The sequence below is a fragment of the Crocuta crocuta genome, unplaced genomic scaffold (assembly GCF_008692635.1).
Source record: "Crocuta crocuta isolate KB4526 unplaced genomic scaffold, BGI_CrCroc_1.0 scaffold163, whole genome shotgun sequence".
NCBI classification, from domain to species: domain Eukaryota; kingdom Metazoa; phylum Chordata; class Mammalia; order Carnivora; family Hyaenidae; genus Crocuta; species Crocuta crocuta.
Window position 1 is genome coordinate 1,816,974 of NW_027529533.1, and position 26,238 is coordinate 1,843,211.

A 26,238-nucleotide genomic window follows, 5' to 3' on the forward strand; every position below is an offset into this window, starting at 1 on the left:
AACTGGATATTCATCCAGTAATGAATGACTACCAGCTGTTATGGCTAAATTCACTCTCAGATTCTAGAGCAGTCATTGCCATTGTAGTACATTTGCCAATCTAAGGTACTCTGACTCTGTGTTGTCTCTGCCACAAGCCACCAAATGTAATGCAGTGATTTGATTTCTCCACAAGAGAGCTGCTGTGGATGCCCTGTTCCTAAGAAATTCAATGACCTTGTAATGATTTAAATAATCTTTTACATTACTGACTCTACCTCCATGCCATTCTTCTAGTATAGGAAAACATTTATATATTAGATAAATTAAGCAGTGAGAAAAAGCCATTTTGATTCCTAAGTGGCACCTAGAATAAATACAAGATTATAAATACTGTAGTACTCATTTCTAGTGTTTTTTAGAGGTTGTATTACTACTTTTTTAACTAATTTCATTTCACTTAATAGATGAAACTGACACCTGTTTTCAAGGAGTATACTGTGCTTTAGGTTTTGTTTTTTGGCTTATGTAGACTTAAGAGGCCTAAGAGAAAAATCAGTGTTTCAAACTTTCTAACTGCTTATAAGGTAGTTTTATTTAGTAACACCAAAAGACTAATATTAGTGAAATATTTTTGTACATGTCTCTTTTTATTTGAAGGTCATCAACATTCCATAATTTTGTCAAAATAGCACTAACCAAAAACCCCAAAAAAAGACCAACTGCTGAAAGACTTCTGACTGTAAGTCATTGAAATTATAGGGGAGTTTTCTGTAGTCATGCAGTAAGTAGGCATATCACTTGAACAAAAGTATTTAAGATTTTTAATATAAAAATTTACTGATCTCTTACTGCAGGGGTCAGCAAACTTTCTGGGAAGAGCCACATAGTAAATGTCTTGGGCTTTGGGGTCATACAGTCTCTGTTGCAACTACTCAGTTTTGCCTTTGAAGCACAAAAGCTACCGTAGGCAGTACACTTGAATAGGCGTGGCTTTAATACTCAAAGTTTTATTTATAAAAAGAGGCAGTGCCCCAGGTTTTCCCTATGGGCTTTAGTTTGCCAACCCCTGCCTTAGAGAAAACCCTTAAAAATGTTGCTATCATCTAAAATTAATTGCCTTTTTTGGTTTTTTATGTGAATTTATAGAATGCTCTGTATATGTATTTGTAAAATATTTTTAGAAAAAGTGCATGATTACAACAATCTAAGGAAACTTTATTTAAATGTCAAAATTTAATTGTATGTCTTTATATTTACATAATGTTACTGAATTAATTGTATGCAAATATGGAATACCCATGCTTTTTTCTTATTATGATATGGACTGTACCATGGTATTCATTTGCATATATATTACTATAGTGACATGAGTAATGAATATCAGTTGTTACAGCCAGGGTTGTAATTTTATAACCTAATATAGATAACTTAGAAAAATGATTCATGTTGGGGTGCCTGGCTGGCTCAGAGAGTTAGAGCATGTGACTCAATCTCAGGGTCATAAGTTCAGGCCCTATGTTGGGCATGGAACCTACTTAAAATTAAAAAAAAGAAAAATGATTCATGTCATAAACTTCACAAGGGTGGTCTAGTTTTATAATATATAATTATGGTTTCTATGATTAATATTTTTACTAATACATTCTCTGTATTAGTAGGCTTCTATATGCTTCTCTTTGATAGTTACTGAATGAAAAAGTACAAATAATGTTTCCTCAAACCATTGATGTAAAAGCATACTCATGAAGTTTTGTTTTGTTTTGTTTTGACTTAGCATACGTTTGTAGGGCAGCCAGGTCTTTCTAGGGCCCTCGCAGTTGAACTGCTGGACAAAGTGAATAATCCAGACAACCATGCACATTACACTGAAGGAGATGATGATGACTTTGAGGTAAAGGGATTTGCAGTCTGATATTTGAAAATAAGTGTTTAATATGGTCTTAGAGTTTGCTTTCTAATTTACTCTTTTTTAAGTTAGTTACAACAGATTTAGCTACAAAGACTAATTAATGTAAATTAATGTAAATTAATGCAATGTAAACTAAACTTATCCTGCATATGATTACCAGGTAATACTTAAAAAAAAGATTGTGGTATAACATACATAACTGGTTGACATTTATTCTGAAAAGAACTAGGATTACTAATCTATTTAAAACAATTCCTATCATTTTGTTTTCATAGTTGGTTTGCCCAAAGTTGAGAGGTAGCTAAGAATACAATTAGATCATTTTCCCCTCCCAGAAACCTGGGAGTGCTTTCCCTTCTCCCTAGACCTCAGATTCTGTGGTAGGAGCTTGATCTTTCTCTAAAGAGAAAGGACATCTATTTCTAAGGAAATAAAAGGTGTTAGGAACATTGCTTTGGACCAAGAGAACAAAAGTTTAGCCAAAGCACATGCACATATTATTTGTCACAGAACAGACTCACTTGAAATCTAATTGGCCATTTTTTAGTTTCTCTATTATACAGATTATTAACAGAATGTAAATAATTTTTAAAAAGTTGAGATTCCCATAGAAATTTTATCCTTTCCAATAATTATTCAAGACTATTATATATCATTACATGTAAAGCTCTTCCTATATTTTTCTTCTCTGAAAATATTGTAAAATCTTTTTGAATATATTATATTAAACATCAAAACTTGTAAATCAGGAATGAGGGACTTCCTGCCCATTGGCAGGTACCTACTATGTTTGTATAAAACACAGCTGAACTTTTCCACTAGTGTCTCCTCCTCTCCTTTTAGGATTTCTTTTTTATGTGTTTGTGTCCTCATTTCTCTTCATGCCTTTATTTCCTTTTATATCTCTATCTTCGCTTCTGGCAAGACTATAGGACCAACTTTTTGTGTTATTTGTTGAAGGAAATGTTTTACTTGACGTTCTTAAGTTTTGAATTACTGTTTAAGTATCATAACTACTAATACTCATTGGGGAGTCATTGTGTACCAAATTCTTAGGCTAGATAATTTTTATGTTAACTCATCTACTCAAAGCAGTTTACAACAGATTCTGTTACTGTCTGCATTTTATAAATGAGGAAATAATGGAGAAAGAATAGAAGTAATTTGCCCAAGATCATATGGCTAGTAGGTAGTGGAACCAGCACTTGGATCCAAGGAAAACTGAATCCAAAGCCTATTGTTTTGTTAATATGCCACCATTTCTATGTATGTATTTAATAGAAATAGTCATTAAATAATCTTTGAAAACTAATCTTTAAAAACTGATCATCACCTCATGTTAGCATAGTCTTGTCTTGTAGTAGGTATCTAATGAATATTTTGTTGAGTGTTAAATGAACTTTAACTGAAAATATTGAATAAACTCACTATTCATAAATTGTTTTTACTTAAAATCATCATTTGCAGACTTGTAATAATGAGATTTTAATCCCTTCAAAGTTAAAAATTATTAAAATTATTGTAGCTTCAATGTAAAATCGATATTACTTGATTCCCCAATTTGTCTTTCACTGGTTATGTAACTGACCAGATTCTTTTTTTATTCCCCACATTATTTTGCTGGGCTTCCCAGATTCATTCTACATTCTGAGTTCTCTATTTCTGTTTAATGATATTAGCGTATTTTTCAGTTCTTAAAATGCAAAATAGTTTTAAAATTATTAAAATTGTTGTAGCTTAAATGTGGAATTGGTATTCCTTGATTCCCTAATTTGTCTTTCACAAAGTTATTTACATAACCAGACTCCTTTTTATTCCCCACAATATTTTGCTGGGCTTACCAGATCCACTTTACCTTCTGAGTTCTCTGTTTCTATTTAATGTGATATCACTGTACTTTTCAGTTCTTGAAATCCTTGTGCCAGGTAGTTGGGGACACGATGGTATATGAGACTGACACTAATCCTGCCTTGAAAGAACTTATGGTATGGTCTCATAGGACCTCAGAAATACCACAAGTGTGATAACTGTTATGGAACGGAACATATAGTGTGCTATGGAGGCATACTTTAGGGGCAGGAAAGGACCTACTGTGGAAGTGGTATGTAAGTTGAAAATCTGAAGGATAAATTGGAATTAGAGGAAGAGGGCAGGCAGAATTGTTTTGAGCAGAGAGGATAATAGCATGTTGGTAAGCCTGGTGATAAGAGAGAAGATTGTATACCCGAGGAACTAAAGAAAAGTTAGTCTGGTTCAAGCAGAAAACAAGGAACGGGATAGTGGAAGATGAAGTCACAGAGCTAGACACTAGCCATCTCAAACCATGTTAAAATTTTTGGGCTTTATCTAAGGGCAGTAGAAGCCATTAAAGGGTAAGGGAATGACATATAATTATATGGGCATTTTCAAAAGATCTCTATGACCTCAGAATGGTGGTTCCATTTCTGAAAATCTGCTAAGGGGCTGTTGAAGTCATCCGGAATAGAGAGGGTGTTGTTTTAGACTAGGAATGTAACAAGAATGGAGAAAAGCAGACCAGTAAAAGAATTCACTGTGAGAGTTGGGGATTGGATGAAGACATGAGGGTGGGAGGTGAAAAGAGATTACTTCTGGATTTTGATTTGAACAGCTGGGTGGATATAGAAGTGCCACCCCATTTATTAAGGTAGGAACACTAGAGTAAGATCAGACTTGGGAAGAAAGATGAATTCAAGTTTTATATGTAGTAATTTTGATGTTGTATAGACTTCCAAATGGAGAAGTCTCCTAAGAAATTAGATATGTGGTGGTAGCTTGGGGAGAAAAGTTTGGACCATAGATGGAAATTTGGGAGTCACTGAGTATAGAACTAGTTGATACCTGAAGGAGTAAATGTGATCACTCAAGGGAAGCATGTAGAATGAGAAAAGAAGAGGGCCTCAGCACCGTAAGATTTCTCCCCAAATCCTCCGAAATCCAGTAGGCTAAGAGGAATGGCAAAAGATTGATAAAGACCATTAAAAGAAGGAGGGAAGTTTTCAACAAGAATTTTGCCTAGAAGAGAAGTTAAAGAAGTCTTTGGATTTAGGTGGTAGTGCTTGAATACTTTTTTAAAAGGATAATATTAAAATTATAGAGGTGAAGCTAAATTACAGTGGTTTGAAAGAGAAGTATTACAATACATTAATGAAATTTGTTGTGAATGGACAAAGTAGGCTGAGCACTAGCTGGAGAAAAATGAGTTGGTGGGGATTTATTTAGTTATTGTTTATGTGGGGAAAGAAAGTTTGAACAGAATTAAATGCTTATGAAAAGGATCCAGTAGATAGAGATAGGAAAGATTCAAGAGAAACAGGATAAGTAGGCAAAGTCTCTGAGAAAGGAGGAGAGACTGGGATCTAGATTATAATGGGAGACTTGATCTTAGATAATGAAATGTTCTTCTTTTGCATTAGAGAGGATAGTTGAGATTGTTCAAAGTTATCTTCTATTTGGTGATTCCAGTTTTCTTTGCGAAGTAATGGCAAGATCATCTCTTGAAAGTGTGACAGAAACTGGGTAGGTTTGAAGAGTGTGGAGAGAAGGTGTGAAATAGTAATTGAGGAGAATGGTTGGGTTAAATGATTATACTGAAGTGTTTTTGGGGCAAAGTTGAAGCCTCAGATGAGATTAATTTTCTGTGTGGTCTGCTGGGTAACTTTCCTCCAGTGGTGATTTGTATCCCCAATGTAAACACAAAGGTTGTTAGTTCAGTTCGTTCAAGGTGTCATTTTTGGCATGCCAAAATGGGGCAGGGGGCAACGGGAATTTAGGATATTGGCAAGAAATTGCTTGAAATTGTGGACCACCAGATACAAACTGGTTAGGAAGAAAAGTGAAGAGAAGAGAAATGCTGATGGAGAGAAAGAAGGTAATGGGTCAGTGGACTTGGGATTCCAATGTGAACTTGAAGCAATATGATGGGTGTAAATGAGAGTGAGCTTGAAGGCTGAGAAGTTTGGAAGAGGGCATGAATTCAAGTATCAGAGCTGATGGCAAGGTCCAGGGTGTGATCTTATGAATCAAGAGTGCCTTGAAGTCTGAGAGAGTCTTTAGAGATGAGGTCAGAAAACTTAAGTCCCAAACAATGGGCTTTTAAAGTCCCTTTGTATGATGGTGGGTCTTAAAGTAGAGGAAAAAACATGAGCTACTGTCCATCACAGTGATTGAGAGTGAGTCATTAGAGATTTGGTAGGTGGCAGTTGAGCTGAAGGCATAGTTTCAAAGGATCAAGAGCTTATACCAAAGGGTATAAAGTAGCAAGCTTCTGGCTTGATTTACTACAGTATTCTTGCTCAGTCTCCCTGCATCCAGTGTTTCTCCCCTCCATATCCTCTCACACACTTATCCAATTAAGTCTGACTGACACCCTTGTTGTAAAATCTCCAAAACATTTCTTTGACGAGAAAATAAAATTGAGAGCCGTCTCCTGGCATTCGGAGCCTCTCATGATCTCGCTCACCCCCCAGTCTGTCCAGCTTTGTCATCTCTTCCCTTAATCTTCATTGAAGCCAAATAATAACCAACTCCAATCCCCCTAAATGCTACAATTTCCTTTTCTTCTTGCATCACGTTGTTCATATGCTCTCTGCTGTCTAGAATGCTTCCCACACCGCTGCACATCCAATGCCTACTGTCCTTGAAGCCCAGAGCAGATGACAGCTCTGTCATGAAGAACTTCTATACCCCTTCAGGTGGAAGTCATTTCTTTTTCATCTGGGCATTAGTAGTAATCATCTTAATGAATGGCATTGACCATTTTCTAATCTTAAAAGTATTTGTGTGTCTTAACTTCCTAGACTATAAACTCTTTGAAGATAAGATTTCTGTCTGACTTTCTTTGCATCTTTTCAATATTTCATATCATATAAACATGGAATAAGTGAATAACCTAAAATGTGTTAGTGTTCATTGTATTGTTTATGTTTATCCTATAATTTATTACTAGTCATGTTTGTCAGTAAATGATCATTTAGTTAAAAACTTTGACCTTTTATCATTGAAATTTTTTAAAGTTTCTATATTATGCTTATATTCACAGCCCCATGCAATCATTCGTCATACCATTAGATCTACAAACAGGAATGCCAGAGCTGAACGGACAGCTTCAGAAATAAATTGTATGTGTTTGTTATCCATTTTCCATTGGTGGTCTTGGAGGGTTGAGCTGGGTGTTTTCGTGGGTCTTATTGGAATAATAAAATTTCAGACTAACTGAGGCTATGTGCTTTAACATATCAGAATACCTCTAAAATAGAGGTTGTTTCTCTGTCTTATAATGGAATTCTCTTATTCTTTAATTAAATGGTTTTTACTTAATAATTATAAAGGTATTATATGTTCATTGTAGGAAATTTGTAAGAGAAAAAAAATAGAAAATTAACATTGCCCATATTCTCATTACCCAGCACCAACAGATAATTTTTTTGCTAAATTGCCTTCATGTTTTTCCATGTATGTTTTTACGTGGCTGAATTTCTGCGATGCATAAATTCTTACTTAACACAGAAGCATTTCCCATACACTAGCCTAGCCATCCTTTTACATTGAGTTTTTATATTGTCGTTGAATAGATTCCTGTTGTTGGACATTTGGGTTGGTTTCAGTTTTTTTAGTCAGGTTACGAGGAGAGATAATCTTTTCTAAAATGTCTACTTAAAGGGGGAAACTGATTGTTATTCAGTAAACTAATTGACAGATATTTGGTATCAGTGATATTTGTCATTTTAGCCACATTAATTTAGAAAAACAGATTTGCAAAGAAGTTTTAGGTATAAGTATGACTTAAATGTATACTTTGGTTTCAAAAGAGATTTAAAGAAGTTTACAGTAAATTAAGATACATAAACTTTAATAAAGGAAGATAATTTATTAAATATTTAGACTAATTAGAATTAATGTAGATGGCATTTTGGTGAAGTCTGAGTTCTCTTGAACCCAAATATTTCTAGCTTTCTGGAGATAGCTTTGGAAATCTAGGTCAATGGAGAGTTAGAATGTCCTTCCCATATCAGTTGATTCAATCAGGTCTTTTCTTAGTTAAACCAGTAACCCGAGATCATATCTCTATGTTAATCCCAGATTGCTGATACTTCTTATGCTATCTTCTTATATAATCCCAAGTGAACTCTCTGGACTTGAAATACCATACAGAAAAGTAGCAAAGTTGCTCTTTCATTATAAAGCCATCTTCTTTATTTTATGCAGTTGTATAAATATTCAATTAATATAATCTACTGTATCTGTATTTTCTTCTATAGCTTTAGGGGTTTGTGTCATATTTAGCAAGGCCTTCCTGATTTTAAGGTTCTAAAGGAATTCCATTACTTTTCTTGTATTTTTATAGTTTCACTTTTTTAATATTTAAATCTTTGATATATAGTATTAATTTATTTGGTAAGATGTATAAAGTATGGGTTCAGTTTCATTTTACATGACCACCCATTTGTCTAAATGCTAATTATTAAAACTTAATATTTTTACTAATGGATTTGACATACCACTTTTATGATGTACTAAATGCCCATATATTTTTTTGGATTCAACAGAAATTCTGTTGTTGTGTTATTATGTCTAGTCATGTGCCAATAACATAATTTGATTATAAATGTCTTTATAAAATCGTTAAGACTAATCCTCCTCCTATACCCCCCACATCTCCCACATAAATACCTTGTTCCTGTTCTTTGTCATGATATTTAGCTATTGTATTTTCCCCACATAAACTTAAGAATCAGCTTATCTAGTTAAAAAAAAATTCTCAGTGTTTTTGCTGAGATCTCATAAAAGCTTATGTGTTAACTTTGGGAGAGTCAACACCTTTAGGATAGTCTGTCTTCTTAACTGAAAATAGGCTTTTTCAGACGCAAGTTCAAGACTTAGTTCTTATATGAATGCCCAGAGTACTAATGTCTTCATGGAGTAAGCTCTGTGCTTCCAGTACCAGAAAAAAAATTTGATAAAGTTGAAGGTCATTTTATTAGTGATTTATCTGTAAATTTTCTCAGGTCTTCTTTTCTGTCCATCAAGAGTATTTTATAGCTTTGTTTTTATTTGTTTAATAGATTTTATATACACCTAGTTAGCTCTATTCTTAGTTTTTTGTTTCATGTTTAAAGTTTGAGCTGGTAACTTACGGTAAAATGCTTAGGTATACTGCATGATAAATTTTTAATGTATACATTCATGAAACTGATTTTTGATCTGGGGATCAAAATATAGAACATCATCAGAATCTCTGAAGGTCCCTTTCTGCATCCTCCATTACAATCAATACCCTTCTATCTTTGTTTCCTCCTGGCCTTTCTACTGCCCAGGCTGATCTCTGTTTTGATTTTATCACCATAGATTGATTTTTACCTGATCTGGATCTTCAGATAAATAGGATATGCAAAATGCACCCTTTTTGCTTCGTTTCTTTTGCTCAACATTATGTCTGTGGGAGTCATTCATGTCATGTATGGCAGTAGTTCATTGTTTTCACAGTAATGTCATATTTCATTGTATGATCATAACACAGTTTATCCATTCTTTGGTTGATGGGTGTTTGATTTGTTTCCAGTTTTGGGCTATTATGACTAGTATAAGCATTCTTACTGTGTATTTTTAGTAGACATAGTAATTATTATGAGCCTGGCATAGTCTGAAAACACCAAGTATAAATGTGTAGTCCAGCAAAGTCAGATTTCTTGACTCCTTGCAATGAAGGAAAACATACATCAGAGGAACTATGGAACGTCTAAAGAAACAAAGGAAAAGAAGAGTAAGAGGGTTTTTCTTAGGCTTTATTTTTTTTCTTCTTTTAAAAAATTTTTTAACGTTTATTATTTTTGAGCTAGAGAGAGACAGAGCATGAGTGGGGGAGGAGCAGAGAGAGAGGGAGACACAGAATCCGAAGCAGGCTCCTGGCTCTGAGCTGTCAGCACAGAGCCTGACGCGGGGCTCAAACCCACGAACCATGGGATCATGACCTGAGCCGAAGTCGGTGCTTAACCGCCTGAGCCACCCAGGTGCCCCTTCTTAGGCCTTATTTATTTCGATAGGGAGCGCAGCAAGCGTGAGCTGGGGGAGTGGCAGAGAGGGAGAGAGAATTGCTAGCCTGTAATGTCAGTGCAGAGCCCAGTATGGGGCTCAGTCTCACAAACAGTGAGATCATGACGTGAGCCAAAATCAAGAGTCAGATGTTCAACCAACTGAGCCACCCAGTTGCCTCAAGAAGAGTTAGAGGGTTTTGAAAAGAGTAAAGTTCAAGTGAAATGTGACAGTACGAAAAAGGGCTATGTATGAAACGGTAAATATCAAGTCTAATACTGTGAAAATTGACCCAGAGGCCTGTTTCCTTGCAAACTTGGAATATTGTACTTGGAACCCCTTTGTTTGAAGCTCTGTATCTGTTTTCCAAGTAGTCATGCTTTCTGTTCTGCTTCTTGTCAACGGTCATTTTTTTATTGTATCTTGAACATTGTGGTGCAACATTGAATGTCTGAATTTTGTCCTCTTTATTCCATAAGGTGTTTAAAGAGTTAAGTAAGTGGTACGTCAGCTTGATCCTTTCAAGGCTTGTGTCAGGTTTTATCAGAGTATTCAGCAGGCTCTTTCCTCTGGTTAGAAATTCAGCTATCTTTCCTGGTACGGTATGATCACCAGAATCTGCATTTAGCTGAGCACTCCTCTGCTAGCTATTTGTGACATACTCGTGTTTGCTCTTGGCCAATTTAGTATTCAACCAAAAACTTAAAGAGATCTCTTGGCATATTTCGGGAGCTCCACCTTTACGCAGCTTTCTTATTTCTGGCACTCTGCCCTTCAAATTCCCACTACCTAAGTAGCCTCAATCTTCAGTCTTTGTCTCCTACACCCAGTGAGGCTGTTGCTTTCTCTTTGGATTCCACTTTGTTATGCCCTAGTTTGAAAAGTGCCTCCAGACAAAAAGCCAGAGTGAATGTGGATCTTACCACCATGTATTTCCCTTTTCTCAAGGACTACAACGCTGTGTATTTGTTACCTACCGCCTTAGAATTCGTTGTTTCACATAGTTTGTACACACACACACTGGTGTTACATGTATGCAGTTGTTTAAAGCAGAAGGAGAAACACAGTTCCTGTCACCTCATTATGGCTAGAGCCTACATCATCTTACAGAGATAAATGAGTATGTGTAATAGAAGATCTCCCCATCCTTGTATTTTCATAGGCCAAAGATGCACCCAAAGGTGCTGCCGGTATTTTCTCTAAAACAAAACAACTTCAGGTCCCATCTACCACATAAAACAATGATAGAGTGTTCTGTGCCATAGTTGTGGCTGCAGTAGTTTTAGAATAGTACTTGTCTTATATGTTAAAACATCTTCAATATTTATGAAACTCATTCTCTCTAGGAATTTCTTTTCTTAAGTCTTGACATTTGTTTGCTATATAATTCTTATTAAGTGGTATTTTCTCTTTCTTTTCCATACTTACACTCTTGTGATTTATCTCTAGACCTACTTGCCAGTATTTCTGGTTGTGACAAAAAAACTTTAGCTCATCTCTGTCTCAGATGAGTTGAAGTAGTGATTTAGAGTAGTGGTTTTGAGTTAAGCTGTTTTTTAATTATGTTAATAGAGAGCTTTTTATTTTAGGTTTTTTTTTTTAAAGTAGATACTGTGTTTTATGAAATGTCTTCAATCTTTTTTTTGAAAATTTTTATGACAGTGTTTTTATTTAATGAATTATGTAAGTACTTTATATTACTTTACAAATCTTGTCTTAGGAATAAGGACAACTGGATCCTTTTTTAAAATTGTTTTTTAGGGGCGCCTGTGTGGCTTAGTCAGTTAAGCCTACACCTTCGGCTCAGGTCATGATCTCACAGTTCGTGGGTTCGAGCCTCACGTCGGGCTCTGCGCTGACAGCTCAGAGCCTGGAGCCTATTTCGGATTCTGTATCTCCCTCTCTCTCTGACCCTTCCCTGCTCATGCTGTCTCTCTCTCTCTCTCTCAAAAATAAAACATTTGAAAAAATTAAGATTCCACTTTAAAAAAAAAGGTAAAAGTTAAAAAAAAATGATGTTTTAATATATTTTGTTTGCCAAGATTGTATTTGGGGATCTTACATCTCTATGATGCAATATGATTTTTTTTCTTTTTGATCTTTTAGTCACATTAGATTTTTGCAATTTTAAAATTCTTTGTACTTTATGAGTAGATAATAAGCTATCCTTTTCTCTGTTTTAGAATATTTCATGTAAAAGAATAGGCCAAATAGAATATACATCAAGCAAAATATAACACTAAATTTCTGAATTCCATTGTAACATTTAATTTAAATAATGTTTGTTCTTTTTAGATAATTATAGGTAGTTTGGGGAGGTTCATCCCTGCCATAAAGTTGTATCCTTAGAACAGACTGCCATAAAGTTGTATCCTTAGAACAGAATCTGCAGCCTAAACAGAGACAGTCCTTCAGTCACCTTTAGTTTTCTTAGTAACCTATTTTAATTTTTTAAAATCTCATACACAAAGAATTTACTAAGTAGATTTGTTAGTAAGATACCAAATTGTTACCTTATTTTGGTAAATATAAAAAAGGTACTCTTGCAGAAAAAATGAAAAAATTTTGTCTTCTTTCTTCTCCTTTCCCCCTTCCCCTCTACCCAGTGCATATGCTTCTTGTTACATTTCTGAAATTAACCCTTTAAGACAGATCTGTTACGTATTTTGCAGTTGACAAATTACAGTTTGAACCTCCTCTGAGAAAAGAAACAGAAGCACGGGATGAAATGGTAGGATACTACTTCAGAAGTACTTTACGCATTAAAATTTGAGAAAACTTATAGTTAGGTAAACTTTGACTAAGGAGCAAAGTTATATATTCTTTCAAGCATTAATTTTGATACTGTATGTCACACATTCAAGTTTGAAAAAGCTTATCATTGGGCATATTTTGACTAGGGTGCAATGTGTAATATACCATTTTAACCATTCATTTTGACCCTTGTGAGTCTTTTGAAGGAATTCCATGAAGTTATGAAATATATGGAATTTGATGTTTAGCTTTAAGCTCTCAGGATCTTTTTTCTTATTGACTCTGTTAGGTTTGTAGTATATTTTGCGTTTATTTTACTGTTTTTAATATTTATTTAATATAGCTTCTTTTTTAACCATTGCTCTTATATTTTGAGGTTACTATTTAATTAAACCTTTTCTTATCTAAAAGGAAAAAAGTAATAAATAGAGCAAGGTATTATTAGAGTTGCCTAGATGTTATTTTAACATTTACTTTATTTTTAAGCTTGGTACAAAGTATAATTTTTAGAGTAACTGCCTTCTGTTAATGGATCTCTTCATTTTTAACATTTGGAAGCAGTGTTCTTCTTACTGTATATATTGCTATATACATGATTCTCAGTTTCCATGCCAGTGGGAAAAAATAGTAGCACCAATAAGTTAATGATAATTTAATAATATGATGTTTTCCACACTAATGGATTAGTGATGCAGATAATTCAGTGTTATGTTTTTCTGTTTACTTGCAATATACTAGCATTGGTAAAGAGGGCTTGTCACATTGAAACTATATTCAGTATGTTTATGGAATTTCTTAAGTTTAAGTCAACTCATAGTGAGTCATTGACCTAAATATGTCAAATGACAGCAAATCTAACTGGAGATGAAAAAACTGATTGAAAGCCAAGATGATTAACAATCATGACACTGAATATTATCTTGAATCAAATATTATAAGGGAACATTTTAAACTATTTTTACCTTCACAGGGAGTGTCATCAGACCCAAACTTTGTATTACAGTGGAATCCTTTTGTTGATGGTGCAAATACTGGCAAGTAAGTTGTTTGTTAATTTAATAACTATGTTTTACTTGATTATATAGGAACAGTATTGGGAAGGAGCAATTTATTCTAATAAATTTTAATTTTGATTCTTAAAAAAATTGTGCTATGCGTCCCATCAGTGTAAAACTTCTGACTTTTTAGTTACCAAAAGGCATTATGTGTTCATCACTAAGGTTTTCTTCTTTAAATTGAACTTAGTATGTGTGTTGTTAATTTACTGAAAGATGAGGTACATAATGTCATGGGAAAAAATGCTGTCAGAGTCAGAAAACCCCAAATCGCTTCTGCGGTATAGTTACTCTATGTTATAGACCTGTCTTCCCTCAACAAGTAAGTTACAGGGCCGGTCTAGATGTTCCAAGTGTGTACACTGCAGTGCCTGGAGAGGTAGAGGTCTTTGGAAGTCCAGATCTCTGTGGCCCCAACATTCAGCTTATAAATCTGGGGTTGGCAAACTATGACCTGTAAGTCATATTTGGCCCACTGCCTATGTTTTCTACAGTCCACAAACTAAAATGGTATTTAGATTTTTTAATAAAGAAGAGTGATATTTTGTTATATGTGAGAAAATTATATGAACATTTCAGCGTCCATGAAGAAGGTTCGTTAAGACACAGCCATGCTTATTAGTTATATATTACCTACAGCTGCTTTAACAAAAGGAGTCAAGAGTTGTGACCACTGTATACACTGAAGTTTATAATATTTACTACTATCTGGCCCTTTACAGAAAAAGTTTGCCAACCCCTGTAGTAGAACACGGTCTTTGGGACTGGACTCTAAGAATCCTAAAAAGCTTCCTAATTGATTGTAATAACTGTAGATAAGTATATAGAACCAGTGAGCTAGATCAGTGATTCTCAAGCTGTGATGTGCCTGGAGGATCACCTGAAGGTTCTCATTTCATAGGTCTTGACGGTACATATGAAATTTCAAGGTAATGCCAATATTGTTGATCTATGGACCCCACTTGGGGTAGCAAAAAGGGTTTAATGATATAGCCACTTGAATCTATGATTCACAGTGACTTCCAGCTCTAAAATTTGGAATCTGTTTTTTACTAAGTTGAATTTTTATTACATACTAAATATGCAAAGCATAATCATAAAGTAAAAAGACTTTGTATTCATTTTATAAAAATCTGTTTTATAGTCCTACTAATACAGTTTGACACAATGAAGTCTTAGGTCTTTCTGTAGGCTTTAAAAATACTCCTCATCATGATCTAAAGAATATAAATATATTTTAATGCACACTTAGTAGAGTCTCAGTTTTATGTTACACTTACTACTATCTGAATTGCATTTTTCTCCTTGTGTTAGATCAACCTCAAAACGTGCAGTACCACCTCCCCTACCTCCTAAGGTAAGCTACTTAAATTTTTTTAATAAATCTTCTTTTTAATAACAAAATAATTTAAAATAATTTTATTGAATTTGTTCAAAATTGTCTTAAATATGCTTTAAATATATACAGTTTACTTCATTAAGTCCTTGCTTGTTCCTACTTATTAAATACTTTATGGATTGTTTATATAATTTCATCCATTTAAAATTATATCAGTTTTGGCTTAGGGGTGATTAAAAAATCACATAGCAATCTCTTAGTTGTGTTGGGACAGTAATTCAGCTCTTGTTTATTTTGCTTACTTAGCCCAGTAAATTGAATTACATAGCAAAAAGAACAAAACACCTACCTCCCCGCCCCCTGAAGTCTTTGGTGTGTAATGGTAATGAAGTGTTACTCTTCTGTATCCAAATTTATTAAAGTACTTTTGTGTCTTATTGCAGCCAAGGATAAACAGCTACCCTGAAGACAGCCTCCTAGATGAAGAAAAATCAGCAACTGTAAAACGTTGCCCTGATTCAGAGCACAGAGCTCCCCAGTTTCTCAGAAGACAGAGCAGCCCAAGTTGTGGTCCCATAGCTGAGACATCCTCTATTGGTATGGCTAGCAGTGTGAGCAGTCCTGGAGTGCATACAGCTAGATACTGTGATCTGGGTAAATAAAAGTGAAAACTGAACAGAAAGCCATTTTCATATTTTAAAGACTGTCTTTGGTCAGTCTTTTAACTGTTTAAAGCTTTCTGAAGTTACTTTAAAATTTCACATGGGCGGAGCTGTGAATAGATCCATTCCAAGTAAATATGATAGGTCTTAGAATGATGAATCGATGTTCCTGCCCTCCAGAAGTTCAGGACCTGTAGCAGAAGTTATACCCTGCGGGTACCCGTAACATTAGACAAGACAGCTTGTATAAGTGTCTCATACAATAATTAACTATATGTAATAGAAGATGAGAGGTTTTTCAGGAAGATAAGGATAGGGATTAGAGGGAGAGAGGCAGGCTTGCAGAGCATTAAAGTGGATGGGTCCTTCATTAGGGGGAGCCAGTGCTGACAGGCATGCCTGATAAGCAAGAAAGAATGAAAAAATGCACTGAAGCATGAAAACCTGGATTGTGTTGGAAGTATACTCTAGTATGGGAGAAGTGTGAGCTTTTGAAAAGTGTATACTAGGAGATAGGACTAAAAAGGTAGATTGAAGTTCAATTATGAAAGGCCTTGAATATCAGGCTTGATATTCAGGCCTGAATATCTGAATATCGGATTTCGTTTTCTTTACAGTATGGAAAGACATTTGTTGTTTACATGGATTAAGCCACTGCTAAAGATGCAGTCCTACCTCTGTTGAATCTAGAAAAAGGCACTGAAGATATTCTAACTCATATGCCAGTAGAGAATATTTCCCAGTAAAGGATCACCCAAATGGAAAACAAGTGTTGGGGGAAAGGGAAAATTATTTTTCAAGGAAGGTACTTATTTGTATGTTCATTCAGCTTTTAACCATGATTCATTTTAGGAAATGGTGATGGTATTTCAAAACTAATTAGTGAAAACACAGAAGGATCAGCACAAGCACCCCAGTTACCACGGAAAAAGGACAAACGAGATTTCCCGGTAGGTATAACAGGCATTTGGTGATTAGTTGTAACTATTACCATGTTTATCATATACAGGCAGTGTCTGTTTTGGTGGGCCGGGGGCATAGTCTCTTTAGTTCAAGAATTGAATAAATGAATTTCCAAATGTATAGGTTTTTTTTTTTAAGGCTTAAGAAGTCTTATAGCAATAAAAATTATTTTTCCCACAGAAACCAGCCATCAATGGCCTTCCACCCACCCCAAAAGTACTGGTAAGGAATATTTTTATGTGAACCACTTGCCAATTTTCATCTCTTTAGAAGCAGCAGTAGATTTTTTATTTGCTGTCAAGTATCTTGAGCTATTGAGAGGAAGGATTCGTAAAATACAAAGGCATTAAATGCATTTTAATACACCATGAATCAAATCATGTACCCTAATGTGAGTGACCTGGTTAGAACTTGGAGAGTTTCACGTTTTGCATATATAGCAGCTGGGTTCTCAGATTAACCTTCAAAGACCAGTTTAACTTTAATGTGATAATAATAATAAATTGTACTGTGTCCTCTGATTATATGGGTTAAATACCTTTCTATCCCTGAAGCCACTTTCACATTGAACTACACACAGTAAACTGGAAAGCTTATCTTAAATGTTTGTTCTCTGGCTCTTCAAGGTGGTTCAGCCAATCATATGAATGGGATGTTTTATAAATTGTACCTTTTTCTTCAGTAAAAGCCTAATATGTAATGTAAATATTAGTCTTTTTGTCTGTTTCATTGTTATGGAGTTACAGTATAATTATAATCACTATGATGTTGCTCAGTAATATCATCCATTATTTCACATTATTATATGTTAGTCCTAAAGATAAGTGGTGACTTAAAATTCCTAAAATATATTACTGACATGTGTAGATGTTTTGGTAAATTTGGTTTTTTTGCCCTGAAATAGTGAATTACACAAGGCAACAGTAGGAGACTCTCTTGGTAGAAGGAGTTAAATGATACCAAAATACGAATTTTGTTTGGTAATGAAACCATAAACATATGCAAATAAGAGTGAGTTTAGCATTTTGTACTCTTAGCTGCTTTCTAAGAATATATAAAATTACATAATCAAATAAGTCAACATTTCTTTCTTTATAAATAAGATGGGAGCATGTTTTTCTAAAGTTTTTGATGGATGCCCTTTGAAAATTAATTGTGCAACATCCTGGATACATCCTGATACAAAAGGTAAAATTTCTGAACTTTTTTTTTAATGTTTATTTTGAGAGCGAGAGAAAGAGACCCTTGTACATGTAAATGCAGGGGCGTGTGAGCTGGGGAGGGCCAGGGAGAAAGGGAGAGAGAGAACTCCAAGCAGGCTCCACACTGTCAGCGCAGAGTCCGACACGGGGCTCAGTCTCATGAGCTGCACCTTCTTGACCTGAGCTGAAATCAAGAGTTGGGCACTCAACAGACTGAGCCACCCAGGTGCCCCTAAAATTTCTGAACCTTTTTATACACCTTTGAAAAAATATTTATTATGGGAAAGGATATTTCTGGTCAGTGAACTGAGGTTGTTTAAAAATATGACTTCAGAGACTAAACAGCATAGACACTTGCAACAGCCTAAATAGGTAGATAAGAGTTTTCGTTTAAGCTTTTAGAATTTAAAGGCATACAGAAACTGTTCTGATTAAAGGAGACTGAATAGACATGGCACAAGTGATTGCAACCATAATTAGGGATTTTCTCTTCAATAAAAAAGGAGGAACTTAACTGAGAAACAAGGTGGGGAAGAAGGGGGGAAATGGTGGGGGAAAAGGAGAGAGGCAAACCATGAGAGACTCTTGAATGCTGACAAAAACTGAGAACTGATGGATGTGGGGGGTGGGGATGGGCATGGAGGAGGGCACTCGTGGGGATGAGCACTGGGTATTATGTGCAAACTAATTTGACAATAAACTATTTGTAAAAAAAAAAAAAAAGGAATACTGGGATGATTGATAATCTCAATCAATGACATCATTGGATTAGATAATAGTATTGTTTCAGTGTTAATTTCCTGATTTTGATCATTGTACTGTGATCATTTTATAACACTTTGTTTTTGTTTTTGTTTTTGTTTTTTGAGAGGTGCGATCTGAAATATTTAGGAATAAAGGGGCATTGTGTTTGTAACTTAAACAGTTCAGGGGAAAAAAATGTGTGTATGTAGAGTGAAAAAAGGATAAAGCAACAGTAGTAAATGTTAATATTTGTGGAATCTGTGTGAAGGATATTCAGGAATTCTCTGTACTCTTAAAACTTTTTTGTAAATCTGAAGTGATGGCAAAATAACAAAATTTATTTTTTAAAATTTATACTATATGTTTTTAAAGTGAGGAAACCTAATACATAGAGGTAAAAATTTGGAATCAAATAGATCTGGGTTTGAATTCCTGCTCTGTCATTACTATGTGACGTGAGAAAGAAACTTACACCTCTGGTTCTCAGTGTGATCATTTTATAATATAAATACTCTTACTACTTACCTTATTGCAAGGAAGGAAAAAGCCTGCCTACCTGAGTGTCTGGCAGTTAGCAAACAGAGTAGGCAGTAAAGGGTGTTGGGGAAATGTGTTTCCACCTTAACATAGTAATACAGACAAGTCCTGTAATTATCTGCTTTTGTTAGACATATAACAGAAAAAAATTTTTATCAGTAAACAATTTGTGTGTGTGTGTTTGTAACTTTTTATTTTGATATAATTTCAGGCCTAACAGAAAAGTTAGAAAAATAGTGTAAGAAACTCCTCTGTACTCAGAATCGACAGTTATTTTTATTATTTATCTATATGTGCATTTTTTTCTGAATTACTTGAGAGTGATTCTGTATATTTCATTCTGTATTTCCTAGGAACAAGAATCCTCTCTTATATACCCACAGTACAATTACGAAGATCAGGAAATTTATCATTGATTTAATACACAGTCCATATTTATTTCCTTTTTAATTGAAGTATAGTGACCTCACAGTCCATATTTAAATTATTATCTCAATAATATTCTTTATTGTCCTCCCCCTTCTTTTTTCCCCAGTCCAACAACATCCAATTCAAGATCACAGGTTTCATTTAGCTACCACATCTCTTCAGTCTCCTCTAGTCTGGAACAATTCCTCAACCTTTCCTTGTCTCTCTTGATCTTGACTTTTTGAAGATATTTATTTTGTAGAATGACCCTTAATTTGGGTTTGTCTGATGAGTCCTCATACTTAGATCAAATACTGCGTTTTCGGTGGGAGTCTGAAAGAATTGTGCTCTTCTTAGCGCATCATATCAGAAGGTACATGCTCTCAGCTCGTCCAGACACTAGGATATTAACATTGACCATCTGGTTAAGGTGGTGTTCACTAGCTTTCTCCATTGTCAACTGACTGTTTTTCCCTTTTTAATTAATTTGTAATTACTTGATATCCTAAGCTAATTAATAAGTAGTACGGAATACATTGAGACTGTGTAAGTATCCTCTTGTCCATCAGACTTTTACCAACTGGTTTTAGCATTTGTTGATGGTCTTGACAATCTGCTGACATCTATGGACAGTTTCCCTTCTTTCCCATTTATTTGTGTACTTTTTTAGTTTGAACTTCTGAATTATTTTTTATTCAGTGAGATATGATCTGTCACTATTATTATTTATTTTAGAACTTAAATTGCCCCAGAATTTTTTAAAACATTTTTTTGACATTTATTTTATTTTTGTGTGAGAGAGACAGACAGAGCATGAACAGGAGAGGGGCAAAGAGAGAGTGGGAGATAGAATCCAAAATAGGCTGCAGGCTCTGAGCTGTCAGCACCGAGCCCAACACGGGGCTTGAACTCACGAACCGTAAGATCGTGACCTGAGCTGAAGTCGGCGCTTAACCAACTGAGCCACCCAGGTGCCCCTGTCCCGGAATTTTTGAGCAGTGGGAGTTCCTATGTTCTTTTGTTTAATATTTGATCACTTCCTACCTTTCTGACACAGCATGGTTTCAGTGCTCATCTTACTCTTTCCTTGCCCCAGAATTGGAATCCATCTTTTCTCCAAGCAGCCCTCCCTGACTCTTTTTAGTGGAAAGTAGTATATTTAGGAACCAATATCTGGACACTAGGTGTGCTCATCATTTCTGGTGTGTCATGATTTATAATTTCTATTTCATTTATAGTGTCCTTCAAAGAGTATTTGCAACATCTGGCAAAAATGCATCGTTATATTGAAAAATCTTAAGACATGACAATTATATTGAAAGGAAGGATTATATAAGATAAAGCCAGAGTGAATGAGTAACAGAGACTATATCTGCTTTTAAAAATAAGAATTGGAGAAGAAAGTAAAGAAGATGGCATGAATTTTAGAAAATAATTTTTCTTTGGATGGGTGGTGGCCATGTAACGCTGAATACCGTTAAAGCACAGAGACATTTTGTTCAATTATTTCAGAAAATGATACTCAATTCTGGTGATTTATCTTAACTATTTTAGATCAGTACATTATTTTTGGAACTGAAGATGGTATTTACACATTGAATCTCAATGAGCTACATGAGGCAACGATGGAACAGGTAATTGAGAAGTTTTAACTCAAGAAATTAGTGTGGGTATATTGAATAAAAGAAATCTTGTAATTTTAAATCAGTTAATATGGGCTTCAGTTTTAATGATTAAAGATTTACAGAGATGAAATGGTGTTCTTTACATGCTCACATCACAAGATTTTTCTTCTGTAAAGTTTTGGTAATTTACTAAAAGAGAAAATAGTTATTTTTATACTGTTTAGACTTGGAATTTGGATGTTGAAGGATAAAGGAATGAAAACTGGAGAATTTTAATTACCTTCTTTTTTTCTTTATAGTTATTTCCACGGAAATGTACTTGGCTCTATGTTATCAATAATACTTTAATGTCTTTATCAGGTATGTATTTAATGAAAATAATATGAGAAATAAACCATAGACAAGCAGAGAAATGTAATATTTTTAATTAAAGCATAGTTGACACAGAGAAAGATAATTTTAATATACGTTATTTTTTAAATGTTATTTGTTATTCTGGGTAACCGTAGCGTAGTAACTTTGCAACTTGTGGATGTTTTCTACAAACTTAGAATGGAAGAAACTTTGAGAAAGGACCCTGTGTTCAGTTAAGGTAGCACTTCCCAAACCTGCCCAGGGTGTAAACACCTGAGGACTATCCCAGTGATTGTCACCTGCGGCCATCCCTTTCCACTCAGACTCCTCCACCCTCACTGTCACTACCACCACGTGCCTTCCATGGAGAATCACCGGTGGAAGGGAAAGAATCAGAGAATCTTGCTGCTTCCCTTCTCTGTGATCTTGAACAAGTAACCCTCTGTTGGCCTCAGTCTTCTTAATAGTGAAATGCGGACAGTGGTAACAATAGCAGTCGCATGAAGTTACTGGGAGGGTGAAGGGAGGTGTCCTCAGAGTGCTTGTTAGTAAGCAGTGAAGACTTGCACAAACGTGTGCTGACAAAATTCATGTTATTCTGGACCATTTTGGACTGATAATTTAAAACTTACAAACAGGCGTGTTCCAGAACAGCCTATTCGGATTGTAATTTTGTGTTTTTTTCTTTTTTGGTTGTTCTGGGTCGGGGCGGGGGGAGCAGGTAGGTGGTATTTTAGGCTTTTTTTTTTTTTTTCCAATTCCTACGTACCAAAACCTATTTTCTTACCTTTTAGATTTAAGTGACTACCTAGAGGTTTGCTGCTTGCTTTCATTCTAATAGTAGAGTACAAGAAAGTTAATTATTTCTCTCTGTCCCTTAATTAATAATCCTAATGCTATCAGCTATTAAAATAGCATCCACTCCTTACTCTACTTAGAATAATTATTTTAGTATTTCTTAAATTTTGTTCAGTTCTTCTCTATATGTGAATATTATGTCCTGGCTCTTATTTACTGTACTGTCAGGCTTTTCAGTATTGAATGTACATTTTAGCTACTTATACTTTTTTTAAAAAATTTATTTATTTTGAGTGAGATCACAGTGGGAGAAGGGCAGAGAGAGAGGGAGTGAGAGAATCCCGCGCAGTTTCCACACTGTCAGCGCAGAACCCAACGCAGGGCTCGATCCCGTGAACCGTAAGATAATGATCTGAGCTGAAACCAAGAGTCAGATGCTCAAGCCACCCAGGCACCCCTAGCTACTTATGCTTTAAAGCATCAGTGCTGATACACAGCCTTACTGATAGGCAGATTATTATGAATTGTGGCCTATTTAAGAAAAGTAATTTTCATAATTTTAAGTGTGTGCATAATTTAAACTCTTCTACTAATTGTTGCCTAATAGAGATTCTTCAGAAATTTGTATATTTGAGCTGATGACAGTGTTTAATAAGAGCACATTATTTGATTGCACATCAGTGACTTCTAAAAAGCTGGAGTCCTCGGAGAGTACTGAATCTCTTTGATTTTAAGCATGCTTCCCCCCAGTTTTTTTATTTTTATTACCAAAATATTAACATATTACTACTATTACTTGGGTTTATGAATATAAACCCAATTCTGTTTAACAATTCTGAATTGTATATGTATAAAATCACTTTCCTCTAACTCTCTTACTGTTTCTTTCCCTACTCATACCTGTCTTTGAATATAAGCTTACAAACCACACAAAGACAGGATGGCTGGGTGGCTCACTCAGTTAAGCATCTGACTCTTGATTTTGGCTTAGGTCATGATTTCACAGTTCATGGGACCGAGCCCAGCATCAGGATCTGTGCTGACAACACAGAGCCTGCTTGGGATGCTCTCTCTCTCCCTTTCTCTCTGCTTCTTTTCTGCTCACTGTCTCTCTCAAAATAAATAAACTTTAAAACTTAAAAACTAAACTTAAAAACACACACAGAGAGAGTACAACTTACATATTTATAAATAACTACAGGAAAATGGGGGAAAATTAGCCTATAAATTAGCTCTTTCCATATTCTAGTTAAAATGACTGAATGAAGGTAAGTAGCAGAGCTCAATAAAAGAAAACATTCTGCCGTGGGTCTGTATTTGTGTGGATATGCACACGTATATATTACATGTGTGTTCTAGCTAGGGTAGCTAGCTAAGTATATAAGCAGACAGTGGACAGTAGAAGGGTATGGTATGGTATTAGGCAGAATGTTTACATTCCGAGAAAATACAAAGACTTTTGTTGAGGATAAGACTCAACACTGTAGCATAAGATTCTATCATATACATTTGACCCTTGAAAAATGTGGGGGCTTAGGGTCACCGACCTCTGGTACACTTGAAAATCCTTATATAATGTAGGACTTTCCGGAACTTAGCTACAGCAGCCTACTGTTGACTGGAAGCATTACTGATAACATAAACAGTTGGCTAACACATATTTTGTATGTTATATGTATTGGATACTATATTCTGAAACTAGAGAAAAAATATTAAGAAAATCATAAAGAAAATTCACTTACAGTACTATACTGTATTTATTTTAAAGGGTCCACATATAAGTAGACCCACATAGTTTGAACTTGTATTCAGTGGTCAACTGTATATTTATGTTTTTTAATAGTAACATGATAAATACTGTTTTATATTGTTATAGTACCATACCATGTATAATGAGGAATCTCCCCCTGCTTAACACACCTATGGTTTTGATTATATGGAAATTGTAGCCCTTGTATTATAGCAAGGATATATAGCAATTAATATTAGTTTGCTTTACTTTTCTTAGTATTTTAATCTGTTGTTATATTTAATACTTTCTTCACAATTAATTTTAATCCAAGGTGTTTTGATAAATTATTAGCAAATAGGTCTATTCCCAGAAAAATAAAGTGATACAGTTTTATAGAATTCTCCATGTTATACTAAAATATTCACATAGGCATCATTGTAACTCAGTCCACTGTACAACAGTGTTTAACAGTTTTCTTTCTGTGCTGGCTTCGTTAAGGTTTATATATATATTCTTCCCAGAACACCTATTAGAACATACCCAATTTGTGTATTAGAAAACAAGTTATCTGCTTTCTTAAAACTCTATTATCCTTCAAAATGGCACTAACTGGGTGTTGTGTTTTTTTGTGTTTTTTTTTTGTGTATTTTTTTGTATGTGTTTTTCTGTTTTGCTTGGCCCTTTGAACATTTCTGGACTCCTTATTTTAGAAGGTAATTATGTTTTCTTTTGCTTGAAAATTTCTTGTTTCTCTGCTGTAAAAGATTCTAGTAAAGGTAACATATTTCTCTCTCTTTTTTTTTAATAGGAAAAACCTTTCAACTCTACTCTCATAATCTTATAGCTTTGTTTGAGCAAGCCAAAAAACCAGGATTAGCTGCCCATATTCAAACTCATAGGTTTCCAGACCGCATACTACCAAGGTACAAAATATTTTAATTCTATTGGGAGTGAAGGGCCATAGTGTCTATTTTTATAACAGCCAGTATTCCTTGCCCACTAAAAAACTTCATTTGTTTTAATTTTGAAAGGTATTTTACACTAAAGTGCATTTCATATAGAATTCAAAAGATCAGTGTTTCCTTAACTTACAGTAACTGAGTTACTGTGCAGGAGAATCACCTGTAGAAGAATTATAAATACAAATTCCCACGCTCTGCCTCAGTCCTAGAAAATCAGATAGTTTGGGATCAGAATCCAAAACTGTTTTTTAAAGCTCCTTGACTGGTTCTGATGCAACTAATTCACAGATCTTGTTTGGGAACCACTGCAGTAGAGTACATTTATATTGTCCTATGTTTTCAGAAAGTTTGCTTTAACAACAAAGATTCCTGATACGAAAGGCTGCCACAAATGTTGCATAGGTGAGTAAACACTATTTCTCAAACTGGGCGCTTAGAACTTTGAACATTTTTTAAATTCTTTAAGGGGATGGAGAGTCTTATAGTATCAAGTAGGAAGAAGGGTAGGCTTTATATTTCTTTTTAAAACGTAGTTAAGGGGCCATTGGACCCCAAGACTGTATGGCAGGACATGGCATAAAAACGTTTAGAGGTAATAGTCCTAGTGCTTTCACAGAACATAGTGTTCTTAGGGTTTTTTTAACCATAGTCCCTGAGGCTGTCTCTCTGCCAATATCCTAGTTTATCATTTATTACTTACCATTTATTTAACACTTTCATTTATGTAACTGTTGCTTAGTGCTTTACAAACATTATAGGACTTTAGCTGACTGAAGTTAGAGGGAACAGCCTATACAAGACCACCCTCACTTCTGATACCAGTTGAAAGTTTGGGGGATTTCCAAAACCACCCTGATGTTAAAAAATTCTCTAGAAGGACTTAGGACTCACTGAAAGTGGTTATACTCATAGTTATGGTAGAGATATAGATTAAAATCCACCAAGAGAAGACGTGCATAGGGCAAAGCCCAGGAATAGTACCAAACATAGAGCTTGTGTTATCTTCTCTCCATAGAGTAATGGACAGTGTTACGTTTCTGGCAGTGATGTGGATGGTGCACGTGGAGCATTGCCACAAGGAGCATACTCCAACGTCAGTACTCACAGTTTTTATTAGGGCGCCATCACACAGGCATGATTTATTGTCTAGATGGCTGATCTCA

The 26,238-nt window shown here is 34.9% G+C and overlaps 1 protein-coding gene across 1 annotated transcript in view; it reads left to right on the top strand.

Moving 5' to 3' along the window:
• The window catches only part of MAP4K5 (mitogen-activated protein kinase kinase kinase kinase 5), a 110,592-nt gene that overhangs the window by 69,158 nt on the left and 15,196 nt on the right, over positions 1-26,238 (top strand). Inside the window, exons 11-25 of the mRNA XM_077761261.1 lie at positions 640-721; positions 1,757-1,873; positions 6,951-7,029; positions 12,613-12,671; positions 13,665-13,732; positions 15,064-15,106; positions 15,532-15,685; positions 16,603-16,700; positions 16,894-16,935; positions 17,817-17,901; positions 21,159-21,238; positions 21,529-21,589; positions 24,824-24,826; positions 24,922-25,036; positions 25,419-25,477. Of these exons, the coding sequence (XP_077617387.1) occupies positions 640-721; positions 1,757-1,873; positions 6,951-7,029; positions 12,613-12,671; positions 13,665-13,732; positions 15,064-15,106; positions 15,532-15,685; positions 16,603-16,700; positions 16,894-16,935; positions 17,817-17,901; positions 21,159-21,238; positions 21,529-21,589; positions 24,824-24,826; positions 24,922-25,036; positions 25,419-25,477 (1,145 nt within the window). The remainder of the gene's footprint in view (positions 1-639; positions 722-1,756; positions 1,874-6,950; positions 7,030-12,612; positions 12,672-13,664; positions 13,733-15,063; positions 15,107-15,531; positions 15,686-16,602; positions 16,701-16,893; positions 16,936-17,816; positions 17,902-21,158; positions 21,239-21,528; positions 21,590-24,823; positions 24,827-24,921; positions 25,037-25,418; positions 25,478-26,238) is intronic.